Consider the following 11,526-nt stretch of genomic DNA (forward strand, 5'->3'; position numbering starts at 1 on the left):
ACATGAAATGAAACCAGAAAGACATAACAAGAGGAACTAGCTACATTGTACTGTAGGTAAGATAAGACTGTCTGCATACTTTTATCCACTAATTGAATGCTGAGTTACAATGACCACAGTGAGTTCAAACCACCAAATATAATGAAACTTTGTTCCAATGTCCAAAATGTTGCTGAACATTTCAATACTCTAGGAAATACCATTGTAAGGAAAAAGGTTGGTCTGATAATAAGGAGAAAGCTGAGGATGTTACATTCAAATTAGAAGTGAACTGACCATTTGAGAACAATATCTAAACCTATCTCACTTGGCACATAAGCAATATGTAATCGAAAGTTACATAACTAATATGTCAGTGTAGGTTTCTAACCAATGTCCTCTCTTGATCTTACAGGGTATCAACTGGCATAACTGGAAGGGTCATGAGTTCTCTATCCCATTCGTGGAGATGAAGATGAGGCCATTTAACTACCGCAGCATCAGTGGCAAGCGAAGGAGGTCCACTCCTCCAGAATAAACCCTTTACCCCTGTACACTCTTACCCCCAATCCAGCTAGCTGTTCCCACTTTTACGTAAGGCTGAAAGACAATAGGATGAGCTATGTCATTTATTAGAACAATTGAATGACAATGGTTACGTTTGCTAGCCCGGAAAACCAGACTGAATTCAGTTCTGTTTCGTGTTTGTTTCACTCCACTAGTGAAATGAGTGAAACATAGTGTGAGTCAATCTGAATTTTGAGGCTACTGTATCTATTTGCTAATATAGGAAGAGATGTAAACCACTGGGTTTTTGTGTTTAGCCAGTTGCCCTGTCCTGGTGAGCTCAGAGTAGAGTTCATGAACTTCTCTCTATCTATAAAATACGAGTACATGAGAGCTAGGATTATTTCTCCCGTTTAAAAATAGTAATTTTAACCAAATTCTATATGCCCTTAAACATGTAAGATATCTCTATTTTTATAACTGATATGGTAAAAGTCAATTTATTACATGATATGATTTGATACCTTGTTATTGAGATTTTTATTGAAATAGCAACCCTCTATGGGTTTTATAGACAAATGCCTGCATGGAGCAATTCATTGGACATAGACGAACCATTGTCACTCATAATGAGCTAATCAGTATTAGCCATCACCAAGTGACATACTGTACCAGCCTGTAATAGTGGATTCAACATCAGTTATTTATATATTTATGTCCATGTGGCTAATTTACTTTTGAATGTAAAATAAAATCCAAAATCCACACCCTGATTGGAATGGAAGAAACGTTGAGCACCAAACAATGATTGTGCTCAACTTGAAATGTACAAGCTTATTCTCCAGTGCCCATTTATTAACAAAATAACAGTGAGCAAGTTATTTGCACTGAGGTTATACATAGTATGACCACTGTCATTCAATACTGGTCTTTATACTGCCCTGTATAACTGAAATATATAACATTATTGACCAATATTCACATACGGTATTCTCCTTGAGGAAATTCCAACTCCACAAACAAATATAAAGTGATATAAAGATACTGTATATGAATTAGCACTCTCAAATGTTTCCCCATTATGTTACTTGCAGTGATGGTGCTAATAATTGTTCAGACATGAAACCAAAGATTTGCTGAAGAGAAACTGTCAACAGAGCTCCCTTTCTTTGTCACCTCATCCTCACTTCAGCAGATTGTTTGGGGGGGATACTTGGTTTTAATCTCAGAAACAATTGTCATGGTTACATTCTGAGCACTTGTTCTTTGTCAGTATTATTTGAAACTGGTAAGCTCATTTATACACATTTATTATGTTATGGTGTTCAATAGTCGTCCTATATACAGTTCATTCTTCCTGTCTCACCCGTATTTACTGTCTAACTGTGTTACGCCACCAGAGCAAGTAACATTTGGCCTGCTATAGCGAACCCCTCTTGTCCTCACTGTACATTTGATGGATGAATACACTGCATTTCTACTTATCATTTTCATCAAACCATTTCATTTAGTATTGTTCTCCGTTTTTTGTGGTTTTTATTGACCAATTAACTTTATTTTCTCTCACCCAATCTCTACAAACTCTACCAACCACACAGTGTGTTTGTAACATAATAACTGTATATGTTTTTGGTTATTCACTGTCCTTTAGACTTGATGACTTAAAACATTGGTAATTGTCCATCCTGTAGACTGCTGGTACTAATATATCGGTATAGGAATCAGGAGCTTTATGAAACGCTGATACTACTTCCCCTATTGTTCTAATCATAGTTGTTAAGACAGACTTGTTTTGAGAAGGGAGGAGCCTACTGCATACTAACAGTATGAGCAACACCTCCATGGTAATAACAAATGTGTAATGAGAATATTATTGTATTTAAGTGTTGAATTTCTCCTCAGAATTCCACTCGTCCAGTAACTGTTTCAGAGCTGTTAATGCAATGCATCCGAACTCCCTGAGCAAGACATTGTTTCGTTTTTACTAGAATAGGGTGTGTACTTATTTATTAACTACGTAGACTAACTACTGTTTGTCTCAGTGCATTTTGTACAAGGAATGAGAGTGATGAAGCTCTGTAGATAACAGATGGAATGTACTGTATGTAACAAAAGAGGTGTCTCTTTTGGCAAATCCTGGTGTGCCCAAATTCTAACCCGAATGCTTATTGACTCCTCCCAAAAAAAGTCACGCTGTCTTTCAGAATTTATAATTGTCAATCAATCAGAATTATACAGCGTTATTGTCCACAAAACATTTGGTTAGGTGAGGTGTTCTGACAAGATTATCCAGAAGGCCTATTCCAAACTTCAGGACATGTATACTGTAGTTCTTATTTATGTTATGATTCCTTTCTGTAAGTCATAGCCTTTTCCTTCACACCCCTGTTACGCTTGTCAGTATTTCAACCCCCAGAATCTCTGCCAAGAATTCAAGTCTGAGCTGGTAAAGTTATGTTTCAATTGGAGTGACTAAATCCCCTTACCTGTTTTGATGTTGTTTCAGTGGAGCAAAAGAGAGAATATCTAAAAAATTCTGCTTGAATTTTGAATGAAAGGTATTAGAGCATTAAGCCACTGTTATCCATTGGCTTGTGATGTAATAGGACATCTAGCTATTGAGGGAACCTCAAATACAAATGCATGTAATCAATGATGGCTGCGAAAATGCTGAGTGCTAAAAGAATATAAACAGATCGAGGAATACTGAGGAGGGTAATAAAAGCGAGATAAACTCTTCACAGAAGAAAATGTATTGTCAGTAAGAAAGATAATAGAATCTCAATATGCTGAATATAAAGTAATTTTTCGTGCCTTTGCACTTCAGGACTACTGTAGACAACACATTGCACATATGTGACAGGAATAGTATATGCGATGCTGTTACTAACTCCATAAGCTGTGAAAACCGAGTCATGTAGATCAAGTATACCTCTCCCAGGCGTCGTCAGACCTCCACCAGACATTGCTGAAGCAGAATAATATGTTGAATAATGTGATTACCACTTACGTTTTGGGGGAAACAGTCTGGCCCCTTATACCTGCCACTATCGTTGCTACTATTGCTTCCATGCCATCACTTGAAGGAGGGTGAATGTATAGTTCTGATTATTATAGAATGGAATAACTAGAATGGGAGTAACACAGACCACTGTGATTCTATTTCTATGGTTCTGATGCCTCATGAGTAGAAACAGATTTTGACATAATAGGACTGCAGTTCAACACATAATCAACCTTGCAGAATATACTCTAATGCTTTAATCACAGTTCATCACAGTCCATGTGTAAATTAACTAAGGGACAATTGCATGGCTGTACAAAAATCATGCAGATTGTGGGTGAATTATCCCATCACTTTAAGATGATTACATTGGCCTAGGATAATAAGTGCTTCGACATGGATATGTCACATGCCACTCATAATAGATAAGTAAATGATCCAACATGAAATAGCCTACATAATTAAAAAAAAATCCGAATTACACATTTAACCTATTGATATGCTGTAGGACTAATATTGCTGTTACCCTCTTAGTATGCTTTCCAAGGGAATGTTGTTGCTGTTGCTCCACCAGGAGCTGTGGTAGGAGGATCAGATCAATAGGTGAATTTGGGGTGCATCCCATATGGCACCCTATTCCCTATTTTGTGCACTACTTTTGTCCAGAGCCCTATGGCCCTGGTCAAAAGTAGCTCAGTTGGGCAGAGCCCTATGGTCCTGGTCAAAAGTATTTTACTAAATAGGAAATAGGGTGCCATTTGGGACACAGCCTGTTTTCGAACGCCATAACCAGAGGGCCAACTTAACATGTGGTCTGCTCTTCTATTTGAGCAGATGAGATACTATAAAGTATCTCTCTGTTTTATCTGGTGCACAGCATGCAGATCTTTGTATTTACATCTGAGAGAAGGTTTGAAGAATTTTCTGTGGGAGGAAGGGAGTGTAATCAAAAGACTGCATTTATCCAACAATGTTGAGAACAGACTTCACTCTATTAATCATTTGCATAGCAGATGGAAAAAGATAATCTAGTGTTTCAGAATTGTCAGTCTTCCCTCCATTACTTTACCAATCACCGGTTCACAATGCACTGGAGAAACAACTCACACTGGATCACAACTCAAACCCACAATCTGTTCCTTTGTTGTGGGATTTAATCAGGCATAGTTAATGAGTGGAATCATTTCCTGTCCTTTATTTATTTCATTGTATTTATGACTACTAGACACAGCTATGTAATTAATTTGTCAGTTGATGCAACATTACTATTTAGCTGAGAAATAGCCACAAGGATTGTTGAAATGTGTACTTTACCTGTTTGGATTAAGATCCCAGTTCTATGCTATCTGTATTATTTGCCATGAAGAATGTGAAGGAAGGTTGGGACTGTGGAAAAGTTCTTTTGATGAGTATCTGGATTGTGTTGGATAATCCTGGATATTACCGATGAGATTAGTTCTAGTTTAACTTAAAACATGTACTGTATAGTTCCTTTTTTTAATACATTTTCTACATATTAATAAAATATTCCAATTGTCAATTTTGCTGTTAAAAAGTGCAGTTCTTGTTTCAGATGTCCTTTTTTGTCTCAACTTCATTTCACATGCTTTATAAATAAACACAACAATCTAACAATAATTTCAATCACACCAATAGTTTTTTAAATAATTCAAAACTCTTCTTATCTCTTGGCCTATTTTTACAAAGAATGTCTTCTCAGTAACTCACACGGATAGTTTGTTTTGATGATGATGGGGTTCTCTGTGGTGGCTGCAGCAAAGGGTCTGCCATCAAACTAGACGCTAACTGAACCACGGAGTCAGAGCCTAACACAGACACGAGCTGTATTCAAAAATGGCACCCTATTCCCCATATAGTGCACTACTTTTGACCAGGGCCCATAGAGCTCTGATCGAAAGTAGTGCTCTACATAGTGAATAAGGTCATGATCAGGTCAAGACCACACAATTTGCATAGGATCATGCTTAAACACACAAAACAGCATCCACTGCAGAATTGTATAATGTTGAACACTATACAGTACTGTATTTGAGAGCATGCTCATATTTACAGATAAATCGTTTGTAGGCATATAATAATGGCATGTCCTAATTAGTCATTAATGAAATAAAAATGTCTAGCATGCAGAAATGGTCCACAAAATAATGAACAACACAATTACAAGAACAATGAAGCGGTTATGATTTAAACAGGACAGCATAATACTGTGGGAATTATCAAATATTAGGCCCAAGCCATGGCTAGCTATATTCTGTCCTTATATACCATGGATAGTGCTGCTTTTGTAAAACAGAATTATTTCTGCCTTAATCAAAACCAACATGTGACTGCCATGTGACAACCAGATTGTCACAAGATATTGCAATATACTGTGATAAAAAATGATGAACTTGAACTTTTGCCCTATAACAAACAGTAACATTGGGTAAATGTAATTAACGCCTAGATGTCTGCTGTCTGTTGCGAGCTTGAACCTAACACAAGAATAGGTATTCTTATGTGCTGTTAATAACACGTGAACTCCTGCTTAATTGTTCAATTGTCTCACACGTACTGTATAAAGATGCCAACCATTAATGGGTCCTGAGGTCCCTTCACCCCTCTTCTAGCCCTCCAGTCATTTCACAGATCACTGGTTTGAATGTGATGAAAGGCGGCGCTGTAAAACCAGCCCCAAGACTGGCTGAGCGGCTTGCATTGGCTTCACAACTGACTGAGCCCTGGAAGCAAATTGGGGCTGACAGGTGAATAGGAGGAGGTGCTGCTCCCAGTTGGACTGGGTAATAGTTCCGTAAACACGTTGGCTTAATTGAGAATTGAGGGACGGAAATGAATTGATGCACAGCACTGATACTTCTGACTTAGCTAACATTTAATAAGCCAGTGGGGCTACTCAACATGAATGTTTGCAGGGCATGAAGAAGACTAGTGACAACTCCATTGGAGGCAGACAAATAAGAGGTAAGAATATTTGGCTGCATGGATTGCTGTCTCTCTCTTGCTTTTTCTCTTCTTGTAGGGCGTGATTTACTTAGTGATCTAGTAAGTTTGTGTGCAAGGTGATGATATCATTAATTGAACTGATCACATGGAGTTGTAGTCCTAAACCTTTGATTGGACTGTATATAGTAGGAAACATCTTGTGCTGTGGACACATACTGTATTACACTTAGCCAATATGTATGGGTTTTTGCATTAAAAAGGAACTATATCTAGTATTAGAGTTAATGTAAGTCAGAGTCTATAGCTTTTCTTTTCTGTATCTCAATGTACTCTAGTACTTGATTAGAGACGGCGTCGTTGCTCAACCAATAAGGCTCAGTCCCGATGATCATCTACTCTGACAGCTGTGCTTTTTGGATGTTGCATGCTGTCTGCACGGTGGAGAGAGGAGAGGAAAGATCTAGAGCTTTAGCGGTGGTTTAGAACAGGCAGTTCATGTCAGGGCTGCTGACCCACATACTTGATACAGTGGGGCAGCTTGGGTCAGCAACCACAGTGAGCCCACATTGTTTTTTCTATTCCCCTCTTAAGGAGAAGGTGTAGTCAGTGAGGAGTGTGACCTTACCGTGAGCATGTAGACTAGTTGGTCATGAACTGAACAGGTGTTTTGACCACGGTTGCAAAATTCCATCAAGTTTCTCAAAATAGCCAGATTTTCCAGAAATGTCAGTTGGAGGATTTTTGCCAAAGTTACCAGAATTTTGCAACTCTACCAGCAAATGACTGTAGGCTCATCCATAGCCATGATTACAAAGGCAAACTATGTCAGCATTTAATTATAAGACGGTCTTCATGTGGTCTTCATATGTTGATAAACAGTCCATGAAGAGGACCATGAAAGACTTAATAATTGCATGTGGAATGTACATTTTCTTGTCTGAGTTAAGTCCCATTACATGCAGAGTGAAGAGATAACACAGGACAGAGAGCATCTGTGCATAAGACAACATGGCCAGAAGGTAAAGACCTACTCTGCAAAGTACAATCTTTTGTGAACTTCCCAGCCATGTAGAAATTGATGCTCACATGTACCATCTGTGTAGAAATCCCTTCCTCCTTCCATCCATGGGTCTATTTGAACCCTTCCCTTCTGTCCCATTTATTAACATGTCACAGCATACACTGTATACAATCACAAGACTGCCTCTTAAGGCTGTGGACTGGGCAAGCATTGTTAATGCTTTGCTTCTTCAGCTCCGAAGTAAGATGTGTTTTGTCCTGGAGACCTTAATTCTGATTTATGATTGGATGATCTCCCTCTATCCCTCTGTAGGGAGTCCAAGCAAGTCTTCATCGTTCTGCCTCAGAGCTCTGGGCCCGGTTGCATACAACACTTTAAGTGTTTCCCTTAAGGATTTACTTGAATGAATAATTTCCCCTTACCTAAGGGAATTGTTTAATGGCGTTAGAGACCCTCAAACATTAGGTAAGGGAATACTTAAGGAGCTTTCTTTCTGCATTATTGGGAAGGGCCCTTAAGTATGTATTTTACTGTTATTTACACCTGTTGTTTACAAAGCATGTGACGAATACAAATGTATTTGATTTGATTTTACGGTAGTTTGAAGGCATGTACAGCAGAAATAATCTTAGGTTACCATGGACACGACCTGATTAACTGACTGAACATCTCCTCAAAGAGATCGCATTTATTTTGGAAGATCGTAAAATATAACTTTTACACTCAAGACAGGAGAAACAAATTGATTCAGAACATAATGAAAATTGTTATTTTAGTAACTTTTTCTCAACTTGTTTCTATTACTTTCTAGCATGCCAAGGTAACTAGCTAGCCAGCTAGCTTTGTAGCCATGGATTGTGCACCTTCCAATGTTTAGCTAAGTAGCTAGCTATCTATACACCTAGCTAGCTAGTTGATCAGCCTGGTCTCATAGACTAGTTGTAAAGTAGTAAAACTAAAGGTTGATGTTTTCCTTTTGCAACCAGGGCAGAGGAAAGCAACATTCATCTCCACAAATGTGTTTTACATTGATATCCATACTGAATGAAGCACTTAAGGGACCTCATGGGCACCCATAACTTTTTCACTTAATTTAAGGGGGAAATTTACCTTAAAATGTTTGTGCAACTGACTCAAAGTTAAGGAAACGTTAAGTGAAAAGATAATCAAAAAAGCGAAATGAAGGCGGAGGCATCATTGAATAGCAATGGAGAGTGGGCATTCTATTAAACATAGCCATGTAAAGATATTCTAAGAATAGCCTAATTGATTTCTATTTTTAAAATTTTATTTCACCTTTATTTAACCAGGTAGGCTAGTTGAGAACAAGTTCTCATTTACAACTGTAACCTGGCCAAGATAAAGCAAAGCAGTTTGACACATATAGCAACACATGGAATTAACAAACATACAGTCAATAATATAGTAGAAAAAAAGTATATATACAGTGTATGCAAATGCAGTAAGATAAGGGAGGTAAGGCAATAAAATAGGCCAGAGTGGTGAGGTAATTACGATATAGCAATTAAACACTGAAGTGATAGATGTGCAGAAGATGAATGTGCAAGTAGAGATACTGGAGTGCAAAGGAGCAAAATAAATAAATAAACACAGTATGGGGATGGGGTAGTTGGATGGGCTATTTGCAGATGGGCTATGTACAGGTGCAATGATCTTTGAGCTGCTCTGACAGCTGGTGCTTGAAGTTAGTGAGGGAGATAAGAGTCTCCAGCTTCAGCGATTTTTGCAGTTAGTTTCAGTCTTTGGCAGTGGAGAACTGGAAGGAAAGGCGGCCAAAGGAGGAATTGGCTTTGGGGTAATCAATTGATAACATTTTTGACATGCGATTTTCTGGAATTTTTAGTTGTTATTCTGTCTCTCACTGTTCAAATAAACCTACCATTAAAATTATAGACTGATCATTTCTTTGTCAGTGGGCAAACGTACAAAATCAGCAGGGGATCAAATACTTTTTTCCCTCACTGTATGTGGAAATTCATAATATATGAGGACAAATAAGAATCTTAGCTTATTGAGACTTTATAGTTGTTCCTTAATTGGTATCATTGAAATACCTGTGGACAGAGAGAAACATTCAAAATAGTGGATTCGGCTATTTCAGCCACACACGTTGCTGACAGGTGTATAAAATCGAACACACAGCCATGCAATCTGCATAGACAAACATTGGCAGTAGAATGGCCTTACTTAAGAGCTCACTGACTTTCAGCGTGGCACCGTCATGGGATGCTACCTTTCCAACTAGTCAGTTCATCACATTTCTACCCTGCTAAAGCTGCCCCCGTCAACTGTAAGTGCTGTTATTGTGAAGTGGAATCATCTAGAAGAAACCATGGCTCAGCCGTGAAGTGGTAGGCCACACAAGCTCACAGAACGGGTGCTGAAGCCTGTAACGCGTTAAAATCATCTGTCCGTGGTTGCAACACTCAATACCTAGTTCTAAACTGCCTCTGGGAGCAACGTCAGCACAATAACTGTTTGTCGGGAGCTTCATGTAATAGGTTTTCATAGCCGAGCAGCCGCACACAAGCCTAAGATCACCATGTGCAATGCCAAGCATCATGGTTTTAAAGCTCGCCGCCATTGGACTCTGGAGCAGTGGAAACGCGTTCTCTGAAGTGATGAATCACACTTCACCATCTGGCAGTCCGACGGACAAATCTGTGTTTGGCGGATGCCAGGAGAACGCTACCTGCCCCAATGCATTGTGCCAACTGTAAAGTTTGATGGAGGAGAAATAATGGTCTGGGGCTGTTTTTCATGGTTCGAGCTAGGACCCTTAGTTCCAGTGAAGCGAAATCTTAACGTTACAGCATACAATGACATTCTAGACGATTCTGTGCTTCCAACTTTGTGTCAACAGTTTGGGGAAGGCCCTTTCCTGTTTCAGCATGACAATGCCCCTGTGCACAAAGAGAGGTCCATACAGAAATGGTTTGTCGAGATTGGTGTGGAAGATCGTGACTGGCCTGCACAGAGCCCTGACCTCAACCCCATTGAACACCTTTGGTATGAATTGGAACGTCAACTGCGGGCCAGGCCTAATCGCCCAACATCTGTGATTTATTGAATGAGGCAATCATTTTATAAAGGCAAAAGTATTTGGATGTAATGTCGAAAAAGCCAAGCCTGCACACCCAGGAGCTCTCCAGATGTAGGGTTGACCACATGTTAACAACATGTGACTAACAGTGCAGTTCTATGTGGGGGGGCTAAGTGCCTTGATCAAGGGCACAACGGCAGGAGGTGGTAGGTCTATATGGGATCAGACACAGCAGCTTTCCAGTGTAAATAGTGCTTACTTTGTCATGAAGGCTATAATAATAGTCATGGAAATTTGGTTAAAAGTCATGGAGAAGTCATTAAAAATGTAACTGTGTATAAACCGTTTTAACAGCAAATAATCAGAGGTCTCTATAGCATAATGTCATTTGTGAATTTCGGTGAACGTAGTCTAATAGACGGACTTGGAAAACGTCTGCTCCTGCACTTTTTACATCCCAAGTCAAGCACTGATTATGTTTCACCTCTATTAGGGAAAGGAGGATACCTAGTCAGTTGTACAACTGAATGCCTTCAACTGAAATGTGTCTTCCGCATTCAACCCAACCCCTCTGACTCAGAGGGGAGCAGGGGGCTGCCTTAAATCAACATCCATGTCTTCAGCACCCAGGGAACTGCCTTGCTCAGGGGCAGAACAAAAGTGTCTTTCTAAGTCAGCTCGGGGATTTGATCCAGCAACCTTTCAGTTACTGGCCCAACGCTTCAACCACTAGGCTACCTGCCACTTAAGGTTCCTCCTTTACTTCATTTTTACATTGATGATCGAATCATAATCGAAATCATGCTGTGTAGCATGTGCCTCCAGACTCCAGACTAGCTCGGAGCTATAGCTCATATTTGTTATGTTTGTCTTATTTCAAGAGAGCTCATTGCTCATGAAGTATTTTAGTCCAGGAAAGAACATGAGGTCAACCCACTGCCTGGTGGGAAACTCTCTACAATGTGTCTGTTCTTTTAGACAAGGGGG

The 11,526-nt window shown here is 39.3% G+C and overlaps 1 protein-coding gene across 3 annotated transcripts in view; it reads left to right on the forward strand.

Moving 5' to 3' along the window:
• LOC115156994 (tenascin-R) overlaps positions 1 to 5,030 on the forward strand; it is a 136,564-nt gene extending 131,534 nt beyond the window's left edge. For all 3 annotated transcript variants that reach the window (XM_029704820.1, XM_029704822.1, XM_029704821.1), the window contains one exon: positions 395 to 5,030. In XM_029704820.1, the coding sequence (XP_029560680.1) occupies positions 395 to 517 (123 nt within the window). In that variant the 3' untranslated portion in view covers positions 518 to 5,030. The remainder of the gene's footprint in view (positions 1 to 394) is intronic.
• Positions 5,031 to 11,526: the final 6,496 nt, after the last annotated feature.

This window comes from Salmo trutta, chromosome 21, assembly GCF_901001165.1.
Source record: "Salmo trutta chromosome 21, fSalTru1.1, whole genome shotgun sequence".
Lineage (NCBI taxonomy): Eukaryota > Metazoa > Chordata > Actinopteri > Salmoniformes > Salmonidae > Salmo > Salmo trutta.